General features: G+C 43.1%; 1 protein-coding gene across 1 annotated transcript in view; it reads right to left on the bottom strand.

The window, feature by feature from the left end:
• gdi2 (GDP dissociation inhibitor 2) overlaps nt 1-22,131 on the bottom strand; it is a 68,925-nt gene that overhangs the window by 23,225 nt on the left and 23,569 nt on the right. Inside the window, exon 2 of the mRNA XM_083653599.1 lies at nt 10,032-10,139. Coding sequence (XP_083509725.1) covers nt 10,032-10,139 — 108 coding nt within the window. The remainder of the gene's footprint in view (nt 1-10,031; nt 10,140-22,131) is intronic.

Raw genomic sequence — 22,131 nt, 5'->3', positions numbered from 1 at the left:
ATGTTTCAGATCTCTTTTTATAACGCCTTTGTTCTGTACAAAGCTAAACACCCAGCTAAACGCCAGAGAAAGTGTGAAACATTGCTGGATTTCATCCTGAGTGTTGTCGGTGCATGGACCAGACCTGTGGTGGGGGGTGGCGGGGAGGAGGTGGGGGCTGGCGGGGAGGAGGTGGGGGCTGGCGGGGAGGAGGTGGGGGGTGGCGGGGAGGAGGTGGGGGCGGGGGGCAGTGACCAACCTGCAACCATGCCCCGGCGACCATACCTGGACCCTCAATGCAGGCTGGAGGTCAATCTAGCGGGCCATGTAATGGTCCTCATACCAGCCACACCCAAAAAAGATGCCCCAACGAGGAGGTGTAGCATTTGTGCAAAGAAAGATCTTAGAAGAGAGACACGCTACATGTGTGTCAAATGTAGGGTCTCATTACACAGGGGTAGCTGCTATGAGGAGTACCACTCAGACAAGAACCTTGCTCAGCGGCGCTGAGTAGGCATGGGTCGTAAAAAAAAAAAACCTGCCAGGGATTGTTTTTGCTCTTTGTTTGATTGTTTGCTAGCTAGCAGGAATACATAAAAAGTACCTGCCGATTTTCATGTACCGTAAATTCCGGACTATAAGCCGCACCTTTTTTCCCGTTTTTTGGGCTTTTTTGGCCCCTGCGGCTTATATAACGGTGCGGCTTATCTATGGATTTTTTCAAAAAAATAAAAAAAAATAAAAAAAAAATCTCTTTTTTAGCACTCTTTCTAACTATAAATCATATATAACTATAATAAGTTTTAATTTCCTCTCTTGCCCTCTTTTCACCACACTGTATGACACTGTATGACACTGTGTGCACTGTAAAAAACAACACAGGTGGTGTTGTGTTATGTTGTTTTGTTGAAATGTTAATAAATGGGAGCTTCCTCAAACAGCCATCTCTTTCCTGACAATCCCCTCTGTGCATGAACCCTAATTAAACATTAAAACACAATAAAAAAAAATAAAAAAATACCATTAAAACACCCGCGGCTTATAGTCCGGTGCGGCTTATATAAGAAAAAAATAGTCAACTTTGCAGGTGCGGCTTATACACCGGTGCGGCTTATAGTCCGGAATTTACGGTAACTTTGTGGATGGGTGTAACATGGGCCAAGGAAGTACCCATTACATTTTGGAGCAGTTCTGGATTCGGTGTACGAGCCCAAACCGGTTTGATCACTAACCGAAAAAACCTATAAAAAAAAAAAAACTATAAAAAAAAAAAAAAGCTGAGTGACCTGTGGTCTGCTCTTGTTTTGTATTTATTTTGACATTTATTTATTTTATTATTGTATTATTCCTCCATTATTGAAAACAACTATTGTTCAGATGTCTGATGTCTCACTGGTGCCAAAAATAAATGGTTAAAGTGACTGTTCTGCCTGTTTGATTGAATTTCACAAAACTGCATTTTTCTCAGCTTTCCTTCTCAGACGCTGAAACCATGCTGTATTCAACGGCTAATATCTACATAACTACTAACTCTACAAACTAACTCTTTTAGACAGAGAAAGCACACATTCTATTAGTTCTTTTTAGATGATTGGTGTTCACGAAGTCTTAACAGAAAAGAATCCTCGGCTCTTGTAAAATGAGCCAGAATCCTCAAAAACCCCCCTGGCACAACTTACCTACAGCATTGAAAAAACGGCTGGCACTCAATGTGTTAAAGGGCTCGCGCCGCGTGAACTACTAATCACATGGGGGAAAAAAACAATTTTTCACGTGAGTGGGGCATGCGCAAATACCACCGTGACGTCACGATGGACCAAGTCTCCCATTCATTTGAGGGCACAAAAAAAAGCAGGTTTTAACCCATAGAGGGAACTTATGCTGCTGAAAATGATACAAATGGTACAATGGTAACAGTTTGGTCTCAAATGTGGAAATTCTGAAGACCCCGTGGATATTCTGCATACTGGGCAGTTTTGGTAACCTGTCATCCTGCTAGGTTGGAGATTTATTTTGGAGTCAGAACTAGGGCTGCACGATATTGGAAAAAACTGACATTGCGATATTCCCCGCCCCTGCGATATATATTGCGATATGAAAAAATAGAGATTTTCACCAGATTACCAGAATAGCTCTATTTTAAAGAAAATAATACTTCTAGATTGATTTGGGTGATTTTGTAGAGGAGTCCATCTGATATTGGAGGGGAAATTATGTATTTTAATGTTTCTCAACCACTGGGCTGTGGCCTACTGGTAGGCCTCAGAGCACCATCTATCAGGGTTCATACACATTTTGACCAATGGATTTCCATGACTTACATACATGAAAAAGTGAGTGAGTTATGACATTCTACTTTAAAAATGTCACTAGCCTACATTTCACTTAGTGTACTGCAGCTTTTAAAGCCAGGGAAAGACAACATGTATGCCGTATCATCACCATATTTTACCATATCCAACATCTAAGACCATATAGTCTCATATCACAATATTGATATACAATTGATATATTGCCCACCCCTAATATTGAGTGCCAGAATCTACCGTTTCAATAAATCAACAATGAAACACCCCTGCCACTTTACACACTTGGTCTGACCCCCCGGAAACCCCCTCCAGAAACTACCAAGTGGTACACTCCGCATCTCTGGAGTTCCGGTTTTGGAGCGCACCGCAGTACAGACAGAGACGACGATTCACATGTAGCAGCACTGGTGACAAACAATTCATTCGTGAAAAGTAATAAATATACATTTAATTGCCAAGATATGTCTCTTGTCTTTTTATTTTCACTGAAATGTTTTGTGTAAATGAGTCGCTATGTATGATTAACTCAACCCAGGTCCTTACACATCAAGAGCGAATATACGGCACGAAATTGCGATGCGAGTTTTGACCCACCTGTCAATCACAGCCACAGATGTGTACACGTCGGAAGCGAACTACTGAAAAATCGACCGTGGTTCGAAAAAATAAACACCGCAAAAACGCTCGGCGAAACTTCGCCGTTGGTATGCACGGTTGCATTGACTGATATAGGTTCGGAAAATATTATTGACGTGCGAATTAATCGCACGAAAAAAACGCTCCAGTGTAGGACCTGGCATCATCAGAGCCTGAGGGGGAGAGAGAGCTGCGGTGATACACGGACAACTTCTCAGTAATAATCACTTTAGCCTTCTTGTCATTATATTATGTTGCTGTCTTGCTTGTTGGTGTTTCAAGAGTAAATATCTCCACTCCACAGACATGTAGAGTTACAGCAGCCAGCCTGCTAGTGCGCTGCAACCTGTGGACACATCCGCCTACGCAATCACATCGTTTACATCCGACGGGCTACTGTCAGCAACGCAACATAAGCAAAAATAATTCAATTTAGCTCTCTGTCCATTTTGTTGTGTTGAAGCTAAGCACTAAATGAGTGAGTACAGTAGTAGGGCATCTCTCACCTTTGAGAGAGACTGCATTTCACTCAGTAGGCTACCCCTAAAGTGAGAGTTTATCAAGCAAAATGACGAGTTCATTTACTTTTAACATCGCACGCCCTGCGATGTGACTATTGCGCATGCGCACATCGCGATGACGATGTGTAAACGATATATCGTGCAGCCCTAGTCAGAACAAATCTCATTCCACTTCCTGATGCATGATGAGAGGTAGAATGCACACGTTGTACCAGCACATTCACTTCCCCACGCGAGGCAGTAACACACTGGACAAAATGTTACTCAAATATCCGCCATGGCTACAAAGCCGTCCCTCGCCCCCCTTTCGGCAAATCGGACCACGCCTCCATTCTACTAGTACCCAGGTACCAACAAAAACTAAAAAAACAACCCCCAGCATTCCGAACCGCCCACTGCTGGTCAGACCAATCAGACGACATCCTGAGGGACTGCTTTGACCAAGTGGTGTGGGAGGAGTTCAAAGCTGCAGGAGACCTGGGCGAGTATGCAGATACGGTGTCATGCTTCATAAAGAAGTGTACCGACGACATAGTCCCCACAAAAAGAGTCAAAATAATGCCGAACCAAAAGCCCTGGGTCAACAGCGACGTCAGGGCTGCCCTTCACGCCAGGACCACCGCCTTCAGCTCTGGCACAACAGACCAATACAAGCAGGCACAATATGCCCTCCGGACCGCTATAAAAATAGCACGGAGAGATTATGGAAGGCAGCTGGAGTCAAAATTGGACACTAACAACCCCAGACACCTGTGGAGAGGGCTCCATGCTGCCACAGACTTCAAAGAGGTGAAACGACAGAACCCCAGCACATCACCCACCCTACCGGACGAACTCAACGCGTTCTACGCTAGGTTCGACCCCTCTGCCAGAGCGCCTCCCCTCCCCCCCACCACCCCTCCTCCTCTCCCGCCCCCGACCACCTCCCCTCCCCCCTTCCTCCCCCCCACCCCCCCCCCCCCATTCCCACCTAACCACCCACCCTCCACAGACCGCCCCCTCACCATCACTGAGGATGAAGTGTGCCGGTCGTTCCTGCGTATCAACCATAGACTGTAAAAATATGGACGTCGTTACCCCATTGAATTTCTTCTTCTGAATTGAGTTCAAGTCATAAACGAACTGGACGTTGCCATTTTGGTTTTAGTGCGAAGGTGGGGGTTGAGAGGGTGGAGCGTGAGATGAGCACCGATTAGCATAACCTATGGGGGTGATCTTACGCGGTGACAAACACGCCCACGCCAGTGCAAACACGCCCACGCCGTGGGCGTGTTTGTCACACGCCAGTTCTCTTCAAGCTAACTGAAGCTAGGTCAGACTGCTAGCAAGCTAGCTAACAGGCTACATCCACTTCTGTTCTCCTTGCTCCGGTCGGGCCCGTGAGGAGGTGAAGAGTCGTCGTTCCACATTCACGTTACGTTGAGGTAGGCTAAATTAACACTAAACTACAATAAAAGTTTAACCAAAGATTGATCTGATATTATCGCTATTATAATGTACTAAGCATATAGTGGGCAATTGCAGAATTATGGCCAGATATTAGCTAGTGAAACAATATTAACGTGATTGTGAATCAATGTATAACCACCCCATTATGTCACTTTTTCACATCATTCCCTGAAGCATACATCTTTTTTTTTTTTTTACCCCTACAGCAGCGTTTATCTTGGGTGAGTGTGGCATTGTGGCGTGCTGCAAGGTCTTGTGGATCTCCTTCAAGTGGACTGGTTTTCTGTCTCTCGTCCAGCAACTGCAGATGTCATCATTATCCACGTTATTGATGATTATTTATAAAAAATCTCATTGTGTAAATATTTTGTGAACACACCAATAGTTAGAGAAGGAAACCTCTCTTTGCATTTTATTTAGTTTTGTGTTTTAATAAAAGTACTTGTGATATCTCACGTGGCTTTGATAAATCATTGCAAATTTAGCCCAATTTGTAGAAAATGCAGATGTGAACAGCTAGGTTTAATGACAAATATGGAATATCACCCAAGGAAATACCACGGTTTAATGCCAACAGATAAACCATACAGATTTGTTGTAATTGTGAACACAAATAAGGGAGCAGAGACATGGTTTTCAAGTATAACACAATATACAACTTTTATTCAAAGACAGGATTTAAAAATATAGGTCACTTGTATTCACTTCAGACAAGACAGGACACTACGTTAAAGTCTGAAATTTACCTAGATTTGCTATAAGAATTGACATTTCAGCTTGTCACCTGATGTCACTATTAATGGACAGTACAGTAGTAAAGATTTTGAAAATTTTGATTAATCAATCCAAGTCAGAAACAACATGTGCTGTGAGCCTTTTATAATTCAAAAACCTTACTTCCAACAATTAACTAGCCTGCACTAACTACTGCACAGTAACGTGTACAAATATTGAATGCAACAGTCTCGTTCTGGAGCGAACCCCTCAGCTGAATTCACGTTGGAATATGATATCAAGGCTTGATACTCATACAGCAGTGTGGATCTTAACATCTAGCTAGGTTGCATCTGGAATATGATCTGGATTATGTATAATATACAGTATAACACTACGCTCACTAGGTCATGACATTCACGTTAACGCTATAGCCTCCAAAAATCTACTGTAGCTAGCTAGGGTCAGCTACATCTGTAACCACGCTGAAATGCGAGTGCATTAACGTTAATATTTCTAGCTAGGTCAAACACACCTTAACGTTATGAGTGTGGCCGTTTTTGATTAACATTAAGTCCACGATCAAGTCTAGCATTTCGGTATATTCCTACCTCTTAACATCTAGGTAGCTAGGTTGGATCTGGAATATGATATCAAGGCTTGATACATTTGATTGTGCAGTGTGGAGCTTATCTAGCTAGGTTGCATCTGGAATATGATATCAAGCCAGTAATGTCAGTTCTCAGTCGCATTCACGCTAACCTCTTAACGTCTAGCTATAGCTAGGTTACATCTGGATTATGTATAATATACAGTATAATACTACGCTCACTAGGTCATGACATTCACATGTAGCTAGCTAGCGTTAAATAGGTTTATCTGTAACCACGCTGAAATGTGAGGGCATTAACGTTAATATTTCAATTAGGTCAAACACACCTTACCGTTATGAGTGCGGCCGTTTTTGATTAACATTAGCGTTAAGTCCATGATCAAATCTAGCATTTCGGTATATTCAGTGTGTGTGTGAAAAGGATGTTAGCATGCTAGCATTATTAGCACAGAATGTATACAGTCCATGGTACAACGTTAGCAGTGACCACCGACTTCATTCACTCACCGAAAAAAGTGGAAACCACCTTTCTTTGAGGTACGGTTAATACAACCAACTGCATCGCAAGAAAACATATTTACTGTATAATATTGACAAAAAGACAGCAACACCACAAAATTAGCCTTTAGCCACAGTAGCCTACCCTTCCTTAAAAACCTCCAAATAGACATCGGCCATCTGGTACAGATTGATGTCACGACCAGTTGTGCCCAGAACGCTTTGTTTCAAATCCCTCGGACCCGTACTGTAATTATCAACGGTTGGTGGTTCGGGTCAGCAGTCCACATAACTTGCGGTGCAGCTCTGTGGTGCCCGTGGACCGTGATGGCCGTGTAGCAAACAGGCTGGGCTGTGCTGTGGCAGCAGAGCTAACCTCGCGTCACCAGGCTCTTCTCCAGCAGAGCAGCGCTCACTCACTCGGCACGCCTTCAATTATGCATAACTTTAAACCCTTATCAAATGTAAACGGGCAAGTTCCCAAATATATCACCCCCCCACACATGTTATGAAAAGGTGAAATCAGCTATATAGACCAAAACCGTGTTGAGGACCGGGCTGTAATATGTTTAATTACAGTTAGAAGTGGGGCATTTAAACAGGAACAACGGGACTACTGAGCCCTGCCTCAAGTGGCCATTTGAGGAATTACACCTTAAATAAAGACTTCCGCGTCTTCAGGAGAAAGGGGGCGGGTTTGCCCCTTGGTATCAACCCACGCAAGGCGGCCGGCCCGGACGGCATCCCCGGGCGGGTCCTCAAGGCCTGCGCCCACTAGGGCTGTGAATCTTCACTGGCCTCCCGATTCGATTCGATTACGATTCATCTGTCAACGATTCGATTCGATTCGATTAAACGATGCATCACGATGCATCTTAAATCGATGCATCACTTTTTCCGCAATACATGATTTATTTTTTCTCACTTTCTTTTTTCTCACTGTGTGGCTACTTTTAAAATAAAAGTGCATTTGGAATTGCATTGTATTATGATCCATAATTAAAATAAACAACTGCATGTACCGTACTTACATTCTATTTTATTTGATTATAAAAAAAAAAATTTTTTTTTTTTAATAATCGATTTTTGATATTTGTTAATCGATGCAGAATCGTGCACGTCCGCATCGCGATGCATCGTATAATCGATTATTTTTGACACCCCTAGCGCCCACCAGCTGGCAGCCGTATACACAGACATCTTCAACCAGTCTCTCTCCCTCCGACGAGTTCCCTCCTGCTTCAAGGCAGCAACAATCATCCCCATTCCCAAACAGCAAAAAGTGACCAGCCTCAACGACTGGCGCCCAATAGCCCTCACGCCAATAGCCAGCAAGTGCCTTGAAAAGCTGGTCATATCAAAGATCCGCCCCACACTCCCCCCGGACCACGACCCGCTACAGTTTGCATACCGCCCCAACAGGAGCACAGCAGATGCAGTAGCACACGTGCTCCACACCGCCCTGTCCCACCTGGAGGGGAAGGACACCTATGTAAGAATGCTGTTCGTGGACTACAGCTCAGCATTCAACACCATAGTACCCTCCAGGCTGGTACGCAAGCTCAAGGATCTGGGACTAAACACAGCAATGTGCGACTGGATCCTGGACTTCCTGACAGACCGCCGCCAGGTGGTGAGGGTGGGCAACCTCACCTCCTCCCCACTGACCATCAGCATAGGAGCGCCCCAGGGGTGCGTCTCCAGCCCCTTCTGGTACGACCTCTACACCCACGACTGCGTGGCGACTCAAACTTCAAACACCATCGTGAAGTTTGCAGACGACACAGCAGTCGTGGGGCTGATCTCGGGGGGCGACGAGATGGCCTACAGAGAGGAGGTGGGGGTCCTGGAACAATGGTGCCAGGACAACCACCTCTCTCTGAACGTCTCCAAGACCAAGGAGATCATTGTGGACTACAGGAGAGGGGGGGGCGCACACCCCCCAATCACCATCAACGGCACAGTGGTGGAAAGGGTGGACAGCTTTAAGTACCTGGGAGTCAACATCCACCAGGACCTGACCTGGGCCGGCCACACCGCCACTGTGGTCAAAAAGGCCCAACAGCGAATACACGGACTCAGGCGCCTGAAGAAATTTGGGCTAAGGAAAGAAATCCTCAGGGACTTCTACAGAGGCACCATTGAAAGCCTGCTGACTGGCTGCTTCACCGCCTGGTACGGGAACTGTACCACCATGGACCGCAGGGCGCTACGGAGGGTGAGGCGCGCGGCCCAGCACGTAACAGGAGACGAGTTGCCAGAACTGCATGAACTGTATAACCAGCGGTGCCTCAGGAAGTCCCTGAAGATCATCAAAGACACAAACCATCCCCACAACAGCCTGTTCTCCCTGCTACCCTCAGGGAGGAGATACAGGGTTCCAAAAGCACGCACAAATCGCTTGAGGAACAGTTTCTTCCCGCAGGCCACGAGACTCCTTAACATACACAAATAGTGTAGTAGTCGTACCGTACCGTACTGCAGCTGCTACCATTATGTATGCCTAATGTTTAATTGTATGTTTAACAAGGTACATGCTATTTGCACCTGTATGTCAAATACGTCGAATTTAAAATGTCTGAACACGTCTTAACGTATGCACAATGCCTAATGTTTAATTGTATGTTTAATAAGGTACATGCTATTTGCACTGTATGTCAAATACGTCGAATTTAAAATGTCTGAACACGTCTAACGTATGCACATGACATGTGCACCTATGTGCAATGAATAAGCCACTGACTTGTCTTATCGCTATTCTGCCTTATTGCCTATTGCTGCTTAGTATTGCTTATTGATGCCTATTTCTTATTGCCTATTGCTCATTGCTTGTTGCCTATTTGTACTATGTCGTAAACGGAGTCCACAGCACAAGAATTTCACACGTGATACTTGTACCATGGAGTGACAATAAAAATCTTGAATCTTGAATCTTGATGCCTTGTCTGCACTCATTTGACTTCAGTTCATTCTGTTAGGTTAGACTTTCCAAACATGATCTGTCTCCTTATACCCATAAAACACTTAATTTTGTTGTTATTTTTTAACCTACTTATCCACTGTGGCATGTAACCAACTGTCACTTGGAGGTTCTATTCCACTTCATGGCTGGTAAAACTGCCAAAGTAGCCCAGTGGATGTTAAAGTTAACTCCCCACCCGACACCAACCTACCTATCCAATCAAGCACTCGCCAAGGTAGGCAGAAAGCGTCAACACTTTTCACCGTACAGCAAACAGATGTTATTATGTTGTTATAAAGGTCCCAATTCCAATACTCATCCGTACTCCACCATCTCGTGTCGCAACTTACATCTTCAAGAGGCGTGATGGAGGCGCTCTCGGCTCCATAGTAGGAGTTCCGGTCCATGTGCAGAACCTTCTTCCCCTTCACTGACATGATGCCTGACAGGATGCATTCCTGTTGGAGAAAAGAAAACACAACAGCAATTAGGTTAAGGTCATTTAGAGACTAGGCTTGGAGTGGGATTTGTATATAACCATTAGGTTAAGGTCAGTTAGAGACCAGGCTTGTTGTGGGATTTGTATATAAACATGGCACAGATATTTACAGATATTAATCAATCTGTATCAAAATCCACACATGACAAAAGCCATGATCATCTTCATCATGCGGCAGATGCTCTGGACAGTGTAGGTTTTGTTCCCGTGGTTAAATGCGTTAAACCCATCACATCTGTCAACACCGTTCGGTTTCAACTCACAAGAGGAAACACTCCATCTTTGTTGACCTAAGCCCTAAGCCCCCCCACACACACACGATCCGCAGAACACAGCTCTGTGCCCACTGTGCTGTTGTTTCCTGTGGGGAGAGCACTGCCCAGGGCTCGACATTAACGGCTGCCCGGTTGCCCCGGGCAACCAAAAAAAAATAGGGCAACCATTTCTTGGCCTTTGGTTGCCCCAGGGGCAACCACAATTTAACATGCAAAAAAATATGTACAGCAGCAAACAGCAAAATATACACCAAATAAATATGTTTTAATACTTGTTGTGAGTGACATATATGTGACATTTTATTTAGAGATGCTCCGCAATCGATTTGGCCTCTATCGACTTTGATCACGTTCTCAAAATAGCCGATCAAAGCAGGCCGATCAGATGCATTCCAGACAATTAACTATGCATTCCAGACAATTAACTGTGCGCACCTAAAATGACTAAACTCCTCTCTGTCTCTCGGAGAGACAGACTTCACTTTGAACGAAGCAGGTGTGTGTATGAGGGAGCCGGGAGGGAGGGACAGAGTGAAGGAGGGAGGGAGGGAGAGGGAGGGAGAGACAGAAGACTACGTAGCCGGTTTCACAGACTTCACTCTTTCTCCCTCCCCCCCGGCTCCCGACACACACACCTGCTCAGTCTCTCTCTCTCTCTCTCTCTCTCTCGTTGTGCCATGGATCTTGAAGTTGCAGTATGCAGTGTGCATGAGGGCTGAGGCCCAGCTCATTCTGAAATTCCCGAAATAAGAAATAAGAACTGTCCAAGAAGAGTCCGAGTTGTAAACTCCATGCTGTCCGGCTTCTACGACTCCCCAGGGTCCTAAAAGCATCCCTGTTACATAGGTTGTGTCCTCTGTCTGAATGGTTGCTCCTTCAATTCAGATTAATATTGAAATGGTCTTTAAGAGAGAGTGTAATAAAAAATAATAATAATAAAATAATAATAATAATAATGCTACATGATAAAAAGAAGGCTTCAATCGACGCGGTGATCGGTTATATCGGTGATCGGCAGATACTAGGGGTGTCACGATACACTCAGTTCACGATACGATACGTATCACGATACTGGGTTCACGATAACGATACGATACGATTTTAACAATATTTTTTTAAACTTGAATAATGACAATATATGACTGGAAAAGTAGTATTTTATTTGAAATGCACAAATACAAAACATGCTGTTGTGGGAAATTGTTATTACAATAACAACTAGAAAAAACATGAGATTGGAGATAAGGCTTATCTTGAAATAGAATGAGTTACACCGTCACTTAGATTTACTTTGAACTAAAAGGTTTCTCAGCAGTATAAATTCTCATTATGCATCTTCAGTTTTTCTTCAAACTCAAACAACAAGACTTTTCTTAGTCTATTTTTTATGCATCTTCAGTTTTTCCTGTCAAGTAAACAGTTTTGCCAGAAACTCAATTGAATGGTTTCTCTCCTGTATAACTTATCATGTGTCTCTTCAGAGACTTGTTCAACTGAACTACTTTCCACACATTGAACTTCAACAAACAAAGACGTTTCTTAGTCTATTTTTGAGAAGAAAAAAAAAGAAAAAAAAATATTATAAAAAAAATATTTATAAAAAAAAAAAAAATCGCGATATGAGATTTCATCTCAACGATACATATCGTGACGTTTTACTATCGCGAAATTTCGTGGGATGATATATTGTGACACCCCTAGCAGATACTGATTCCAGCTACTTCATTATCAATAACGCTTTTAATTAATAAATTAAGCACAATATGAACAATAACTGTTAAAAAAAATATATGAAAATTAAAGTTCACAAATATTAGTTAAACAAATCCTTTCAGTGCAAATGCATTATAAAAACAAAAAATAAGATTTGTTTAGAAAACGAAATTACACAAATTTATTATTATTATCATTATTACTACTACTACACCCGGTGCGCACACTGAATAGGCCTATTATACTATACTATAGACTATTATACTTACTTTTCTGTCACATCGTCATTATTAACACGTTCACTGCCATTGACGAGATATCTCGTCTTACAAAATCCAACGGTTGACTGCCAATGACGAGATATCTCGTCTTAAAAAAAAAAAAAAAAAATTGACGGTGGGACGTGGATCAACGCCCCCCACGTCTCCTATAAAAATTTTGGAGCCACCGAACGTGTACAACCCATTCCACCGACCCACTAAGTGGCAACAGTGCTCTCCACACTAGAAAAAGCAGAGCCAAAACTGCAGGGGAACGCGCGAGGAAACCATTCTCTCATACTGTAAAATGGATTGGCGAAAACGCTTTCGCTTTCGCGCATTATCGCGCTGGGAGCTGGCGGTGGGGGATTGCAAATTTGCATAATAGATTATGGGTGAAACACACTTTGAAACACCAGCAGAAAGCGCAGAATCGCACGCAGCTTCATTGCAGCTGAGCTCAACCGAAAACCCAGAAACGAACGAGCCTCATTCTCATACTGTAGGCGAAAACGCTTTCACGCTGGTGCACACGGGCGCACAACGGTGGGGGGTTCCAAAAATAGACTGGGTGGAAAACACACTTTGAAACACGCAGCATAAAGCCTAGAATCGCACAAAGCTTCATCAAAGCTCTCAAACCCAAGAAACGAGTGAGTCCCATCCACACTCGCCGACGAGGGGGCCGCCAGGGAGGGAGGCTGCTCACTGCTCAGACAGGCAGTAGAAACTCGCTTGTGACAAACGCTGCTGAAAGCCACCAGACACGCCCACGGAGGGAGGAGTTTGAAGGAGAGGGCGTTCAGAACTATATTGTTTAGATGTCTGATCTCTCACTGATGCCAAAAATAAATGGTTAAAGTGACTGTTCTGCCTGTTTGATTGAATTTCACAAAACTGCGATTATCTCAGCTTTCAGTCTCAGACGCTGAAACCATGCTGTACTCAACGGCTAATATCTACATAACTACTAACTCTACAAACTAACTCTTTTAGACAGAGAAAGCACACATTCTATTAGTACTTTTGTGAACTTTGTGTTCACAAAGTCCAAGCAGAAAATAATCCTCGGCTCTTGTAAAATGAGCCAGAATCCTCAAAAAAAACCTCTGGCAGAAGCTACCTACAGTAAAAAAAAAAACGGCTGGCAGTGAATGTGTTAAGCCGGCTTATGACTGCATAGTATCTTAATTACTCAAAATATAAGGCGACTAAAATTGGGCAACCATATTTTTATTCGGGCAACCAAAAACTCTTGCCAGGTTGCCCCTCCGGCAACCACTTTTAAAAGTTAACGTCGAGCCCTGCTGCCTCCCAACTAATTTGCCACCTTTGACTAGGGATGGGGCCGATCCGATCCAATATCAGTATCGGGTGCCGATATTGCACTAATTCACGGATCGGATCTGGATTTTTTTTTTTTTTTTTTGCAATTCCAGCGCGGGCCGCTGGCCGTAATTTGCCCATGTATAATAGTATCCTTCTTTGCCTTGTATATTTTCTTAATTTTGTCTGCTTTTTGCAAGGTATAATTAAAAAAAAATCTTTAATTGCCCAAATCTTTGCCTATACTGTATATTCGAATTGGATCGGAAGTGAAAAAAGTGGATTGTGTATCCCTACCTTTGACCTACTTAGCGCTGATCTTTCTCCGCACTACCTCGCAGTGAGAGAAGAGAAGATTTATCATGTGAACTGAAGGCAGCTTTAGTGCAGAAATACATGAATGTGGATTGTGCCTGGCGTGGCTCTGTCTTTTCATTAAGGGTGCTAAAAAATCGATTCTTGAAAGGATCGCGATTCTTAATGCCACGATTCCTGGATCGAACTCCCAAGAATCGATTCTTCTTGTATTGCAGGCGGCAATGTCTCTGTATATTTTAATGCTGTTTGTCTTTTTTGAGTTGCACATGAAGGCAGGACTGCACCGTGGAACCAATGGTCTCCGATGAAAAAATCACGTGATACACTCGTCATAGAAAGATCTGTGTTTCTGTAAACACAGAGCCAGCCACAAGCCAATCTAGCTGGCTGTTACGAAGAGTCACATAAACAGATGGAATTAAAATGTGTCAGACGATGGTTTTGTATACGTGAGATAAAGCTACAGTTGCAGCAGACAATTAGTGCTAGCTAGCGTTAGCTGGCTGGCATGAATGAGATCGCTAGTTAGCATTTTACTCTCGATGGCTAGTGGTAGCGATGTTAGCATTAGCAGCAACGTTAACGTTACAGCGTATGACAACAAAAGTTGTGAAAGCAGCTAGCCACTCGCAATCTTCAAAAAGACCGTTGACTATCTGGCTATCGTTATGCATGCTGTATGGTAAACCATTTATAAGTTAGCAGCTATCTGAATATGGTTTCAACAATCTTTGCTTTATTTATCAAACTAATAGCAGCTAATGTTAGCTGCTCAACAACATCCAGTGTCTAATGTTAGTAGTAGCCTGGTCAGTGATTTTGACTGGATGCATGCAGAGCACTTTTGTCTAGCTAAGCATAACCTGATGCAGGTGTTTATTCAGAACACTGTCAGTGTCTGCCCACTGTCATCAGCCTGCCTTAGGATGTTACACTGTGGGATATGTCCACCACATCAGCATTATGATAATATAATAAAATAAACTATTTGTATAGCACCTTTCTTAACTTTCTTAAGAAAATAAGGGGGAATTCCCCCCTAGTTTGCTAAATGAATTTTAGGCCCCGACTAATACTTCAGAATTTGTAGTTCAGCATGAATAAATTTGACCTTTTCTGTCTTAGATTTGCCTTTGTGTGTTATTGCAATATAAAACGACATAAATTGAGAATCGATTCTAGATTCTGGAATTGAGCATCGTTGGAATCGAGAATCGATTCTGGAATCGGATTGTGACCCCAGGACTCGGAATCGGATCGGATCGTGGCTTAGCCGGATTGGAGCACCCCTATTTTTCATCCTCTGATCTGTGCGGCGATACATGTTTTGGCCGTGGTAGATTGATCTGTGGCGATACATGTTTTGGCCGTGGTGGGTTGATCCAGCTGGCAAAGGGCTGTGGAATGACTGTGCAAAGTCCTCTGGACACACTGTGTGGCATTCATGAAAGTGACAATGTAATAAATACTTCTGTTATGGCTACATTCTAGCCTTTTCAGGGTAATGCAATGAATTTATGCAAGGCAACCTAGTAGTACGTCCTCTGTGATTATTTAATAGTATACTATTGAAAGAGCACTACGGCCCTGACCTGCACTCTCTTATATTGCTATATTATATTGCTCACTTGCTTGTAATGTTGGTTGTGTAGGAGTTAGGGCCAGGAGATATCGTTGAAATCAATGTCACAAATTATGAGGGTATCGATATCACGATATGGCTCACATATGCTAAATTATATGAAATAATCAAATTAGTTTGGATTAGTTGTTTTCAAATAATATTGCTTGAATGTTTCACACTTACTGAGTTTTTAATCAAATTTAGAGACGGCAGAATAGTCATGATATCCCAATATCAACACATTGTTACGAAATTATAACAGTGAAATACGGTAAATGATCATATTGAATTATCACCCAGCCCTACAAGGAGTTGAAGCTAATTTCAAACAAAAGTTTGAAATGTGAATGTATTGGTCTCCTCAGTTCTGTAGAGGAATGGGCCTCTACAGAGGAGGTTTAGCATCACTTTAGACCTTCACGGCTCATATTTCTGCTGTTGAAGACAGCAAACAAGAGAAAACAACACAGGACATATTAGCATTCTCTTCTACAAAGAGAAACACTCTCTTCTGTGAATTAGCACTGCACAATTGTGACTAAAGAAAATCCCAATATGGTTTCTATGTTTTGATCTTGATTATTTATTAGGGGTGGGGGGAAAAATCGATTCACTGAAGTATCGCGATTTTTAATGTCACGATTTTTTGAATCGATCTTTTATTCCAGAATCGATAATCACAAAAAAAAAACTCACTGAACAGCAGGCCAGGCGCCTCCTACTGGTTTACTAGTGGTTTCATTACTTTATTAGTTAGTCTGAAGTAATAATTACATTAAAGTGGGTGCATCTCATTGTAAAATTGGACTTCAAACGGCCCAAATCTGGCTTCAAACGGCCCAAATTTCACGCGCGTCGGCCCATATCGGCCTGGCCTGCTTGGTATCTAATGCCCGGCCTGAATTATGATCCCAGTCCGCCCCTGTTTTTAACTATATCGCTCAGCCCCACTCATGATATATAATATACAGTCTCTAGTGTATGATTCAACTTTTCCCATGTTCTAATCTAGTGTAAAAAAGCAAACAAACTGAAAAAAGAAAAGAAAAAAATAAACAAAAATCGCAATAAATCGTAATATCGAATCGCAATAATCGTAGAATCGCAATACTTAAGAATCGCAATATAAATCGAATCGGCACCCAAGAATCGTGATAGTATCGAATCGGGAGATAAGTGAATCGCCACAGCCCTATTATTTATTAAAGCATAGTTTTAATAATTTGAAGATACATTTTATTTCGCTGCCCTTTTTGCATCTTAGATTAACATACATCAAATTATATGAATTCTAAATGTTTCAATATTGCCAAATTATACTACAATTAATTAAGCAGCCCTTAGTTGAATACATGTGTTAAAGAGGGCTTTGCCTGACGGTACAAGTTATGAAACAAGATGGGAGTCTTGAAAGAACCTCCGGTGCGACTGAGCTTTTAACTCATTGAGTGCCAAGGACGTCGATCGACGTCAAAGTAAATAGTGACGTAGAGTGCCAAGGACGTCGATCGACGTCAAATGCGTTTTTTGACGGTGGGACGTGGATCAAAGCCTCAGGCATCTCCTGTACCAATATGGGAGCTATTGAAGGTGTATAACCTATTTTACGGACTCATTAGGTGGCGACAGTGCTCTCCAGATTAGAGAAAGGTCCGGAAAACAGCTGGAAAAACCCCCGTGATCAAAGAGAAACCGCTCATGCTGCAGCCAGAGCCATATAGATTGCTCTGTCTGCAGCTGACGGCTGCGAACAGCAGTCAATCCGCGCACACAACTGAGCCCCCCCTCTGCCTCTGTCTGTCTGTCTGCATAGTTTATCCACACGATTAGCCGCCAGAAAGGCAGCACCCGACGCCAAAGGGCCAAACCTTCCCCTGCAGTCCGGTTTGGCATTTCCGTATCGCGCTGGGAACAAAAACGGAGCGGTCCGAAAATAGAGTGGGTGCGTGTTGGCTATGTGTTAGTGTGGGGAGGAGTTTGCAGCTGAGGGGGGGAGGGGGGGAGAGGGGGGTGGGGCACGTAGGGCATCACACAACTACACCACGTCACTACATCAGAAAATATTATCTTCAGACTCAGTGAATGTGCTTGAAATGCTTCATTTCACAAAAGGCGGAATATCTCAGCTAATAATTTGAAACGCCTGTATTTGCTCAAAACGACCTATCTTCTCCGGCTCATAACTAAAGAACGGAAAATGGTATCAATAAACTTTTTTGCTGATGATACAATAGAGCCAGCTCGTTCTTTGTGCGTGTTCGGTGTTTACATAGTAATATCACACAATATTCTGTGGGCCTCGAGAAATCACTGAAAACACTCTGAAAACTCTGGCACTGGGAGCATCCGTTCTCCAAAAGTGGCTGGCCCTCAATGAGTTAATATTGAATCCATATCACCAAAGGCCATGGCCCATGACCAGATCTGACATGTTTCTATGGAGCTGGGAGAAGGATAAGCATGTGTTTCAGAGAGACCTGCTACTGCCAAAGGAAAACGTCTGGGAGAAGGATGAGAGTGTTTTTCAGTGAGACCTGTTACTGCCAAAGAAAACGTCTGGGAGAAGGATGAGAGTGTGTTTCAGTGAGACCTGCTACTGCCAAAGAAAACATCTGGGAGAAGGATGAGAGTGTGTTTCAGAGAGACCTGCTACTGCCAAAGAAAACGTCTGGGAGAAGGATGAGAGTGTGTTTCAGTGAGACCTGCTACTGACAAAGAAAACGTCTGGGAGAAGGATGAGAGTGTGTTTCAGTGAGACCTGCTACTGACAAAGAAAATGTCTGGGAGAAGGATGAGAGTGTGTTTCAGAGAGACCTGCTACTGACAAAGGAAAACTTCTCGGAGAAGGATGAGAGAGTGTGTTTCAGAGAGACCTGCTACTGCCAAAGAAAACATCTGGGAGAAGGATGAGAGTGTGTTTCAGAGAGACCTGCTAATGACAAAGAAAACGTCTGGGAGAAGGATGAGAGTGTGTTTCAGTGAGACCTGCTACTGACAAAGAAAACGTCTGGGAGAAGGATGAGAGTGTGTTTCAGAGAGACCTGCTACTGACAAAGGAAAACTTCTGGGAGAAGGATGAGAGTGTGTTTCAGAGAGACCTGCTACTGACAAAGAAAATGTCTGGGAGAAGGATGAGTGTGTTTCAGAGAGACCTGCTACTGCCAAAGAAAACGTCTGGGAGAAGGATGAGTGTGTTTCAGAGAGACCTGCTACTGACAAAGGAAAACTTCTGGGAGAAGGATGAGAGTGTGTGTTTCAGAGAGACCTGCTACTGCCAAAGAAAACGTCTGGGAGAAGGATGAGAGTGTGTTTCAGAAAGACCTGCTACTGCAGAAGAAAAACGTGCAGATCTGAATTCCTGCTGACCAAAGACCTTAATACGATTACAGCAGCTGGTCTGTAGCAGCAGCAAAACACTGCATCATGTGATTGTGTGGACTTTATTTTGAAGCAAGTCTCACTACTGAACAACGGTTCACTCTCATAGGGCCATAAAAAAATTGTTTTATTTTTATCCAAATTGCGCCTGGCAAAACTTCCTGTAATTGGCCTGAAAGTCTGAACTATCCAAAAAATGCTTTCATACTGCAAATGAACCGCACCAAGGTGCAGTTTGATCCGGACCGAAACCAAACCACCTCTTTTCCTTGGACCAAACAGCATCGTTTGGGCCGCTGTTGGTCCGGGGGATGATTCACACCTGTCACTCTGGTTTGGACCAAACTGAAAAGTCCTAAAGTCCGGACCAAATGAGGCTGATGTGAAAGCCCCCTTAACTCATTCACCGCCAAAGACGTCTTTGACGTGTTATCAGAAATAGCCCTCCCCGCCAATGACGTGTTTGACGTGTTTTTGTTTTTATTACTGCAGCGCATAGTTCAAACACTTCCCCAGCCTGTGACATAGTATCAGGTCCCTAGCATCTAAGACAACACGTGAACAAACACATACCGCAGCTGTTGTTTTGAAATTGAGCAGGAGGAAAATCAGAAAACTGATAAACGCTTCCTTGTTGCAGACAGGAGAAACGCCATTGAAACGCCCCTCGGCGCGCTGCACGAGCTGGTCGCCTTCCTCTGTGCCAGCCGGGAGAAAACGGGAGAAAGTAATCCAGAGAGATGTGTTTGATCATCGGAGGAATGAGGAAATGATCGATCAGTTTGACGGGTAATCCAGACTCCAGAGGGCGGTGAGGACGTGTTGAATAGCCGAGGGGAAAACGGGAACGATCAAAAAGCAGGGAGGATAGGACAGGGAGACATGGACGAGGATGGGTGGACCAGAACAAAACAAAATAAACACACGCAGAAGCGGCAGTCACAGCAGCCCGCTGTCCGTTCTCAAGAGCTATTCAGTTGGTTCATGAAATCGCTGGGCTGCGTGCCCTCCAGTGTTGCTCCTGGCCAATCCCGGCGCCACAGGGCGTGGTTATTGCTTATCCTATGTGGGGTTAGAAATCACGCAACGAAGATAAAAGGGCGATCATGTGTGTGTGTGTGTGTGTGTGTGTGTTTGTGTGTGTGTGTGTGTGTGTCTGTCTGTCTGTCGGTGTGTCTGTCTGTCTGTCTGTCTGTCTGTCTGTCTGTCTGTCTGTGTGTCTGTCTGCACACTCACTCACACCGAGTAAACTGTATTGTTGAATGTAAAAAAAAAGCACTTCATGTGTATATTAGGGGTGGGGGAAAAAAATCGATTCACCTAAGTATCGCGATTTTTAATGTCACGATTTTTTGGATCGATCTTTTATTCCAGAATCGATAATCGCAAATTAAAAAAAAAAAAAAAAAAAAAAAAAAAAAAATTGGGTGCTTGCAGTCAGGCCACTCACTGAACAGCAGGCCAGGCGCCGCCTACTGGTTTACTAGTGGTTTTATTACTTTATTAGTTAGTCTGAAGTAATAATTACACTTCAGGGTTAAAGTGGGTGCATCTCATTGTAAAATTGGACTTCAAACGGCCCAAATCTGGCTTCAAACGGCCCAAATTTCACGCGCGTTGGCCCATATCGGCCTGGCCTGCTTGGTATCTAATGCCCGGCCTGAATTATGATCCCAGTCCGCCCCTGTTTTTAACTATATCGCCCAGCCCTACTCATGATATATAATATACAGTCTCTAGTGTATGATTCAACTTTTCCCATGTTCTAATCTAGTGTAAAAAAGCAAACAAACTGAAAAAAGAAAAGAAAAAAATAAACAAAAATCGCAATAAATCGTAATATCGAATCGCAATAATCGTAGAATCGCAATACTTAAGAATCGCAATATAAATCGAATCGGCACCCAAGAATCGTGATAGTATCGAATCGGGAGATAAGTGAATCGCCACAGCCCTAGTGTATATATATATATATATATATATATATATATATTTTGTCATTTGTCTCATAACGAATAATATTTACATGTCTGATGTCAATACAGTTCAAAATAATTATTTCAGTTCAAAAATAATTGAGAGCGAGTTCTGCCTGAGATTGGGCCCTTTACAAAAATTGCCTTTTCTCCTGTTTATTTTCTCAGGGAGACCTTTTGGGTGAAAACAGGGTGTATATAAATGGCTATAAGTAGAGTACAGAACATGCTAAAAGCTCACTTTTTTTTTCCTGGTGAACCCAGAGACGTACATCTTCATTTTGAGGTATTGCAAATCACTTTGGTGCTAATAGATAATTTACTGTGGGTCTTGAAAGATGACCAACAATTATGAAAATCTTTGGCCTGTGCTAAATATTGGCAGTCCTAAACTGGCCATGAATGAGTTAAAGACCCCTTGATGACCTTTCAATTATGAACATATAAACCATGCACGACGTCTATGCTTCATCACCTTGGATTTACAAGGCGTATCTTAAAGCTGATGCAAAGTGAAAATATCAATATATATTTTCACTTTGCATCGATGCGATATCAATCAATAGATAGTCCCACCCCTAAGTTAACTTGTACTAGGGCTGACCTAGGGCTCTCCTGTCCTCTCCTCTCTCTCTCCATAATACCTAACGTGGGGTGTAGCTTCGTGAGACAGTTTCTAGTTTTCCTGGCTGGGCGGGGTCCTTCGGGCCAACACTGTTTTTGACACGGGGAACTCATACCGGCATGTGCCGTGATTCCCTAGTGAGCACAAACAAATGCACCCAACAGCCAGTAGCCACACAGACGGTGAGCTGTGGTCTGTGGAGCTCGTGTTGTAAACATGAAACTTCTACACTTCTTTCCAACCCAGTGTGAGTAACGTTACAAGTGTTCAAGTGAATTCAAGTCATTTAATTTGTTTATATATATCGGTTGGAGACCGATATGTTTTTTTCAGGGCCGATATCGATATCGATTATCGGTAACCAAAATTACCGACAACCGATATTTGGAACCGATATACATTTGCAGTAAAAATAAAAATCTTGGTGTCAAAATTTTGAATAACATGACCCGTTGT

Source organism: Poromitra crassiceps (genome assembly GCF_964638095.1).
Source record: "Poromitra crassiceps genome assembly, chromosome: 2".
NCBI lineage: Eukaryota > Metazoa > Chordata > Actinopteri > Beryciformes > Melamphaidae > Poromitra > Poromitra crassiceps.
This window is presented reverse-complemented; position numbering and strand designations above follow the sequence as displayed.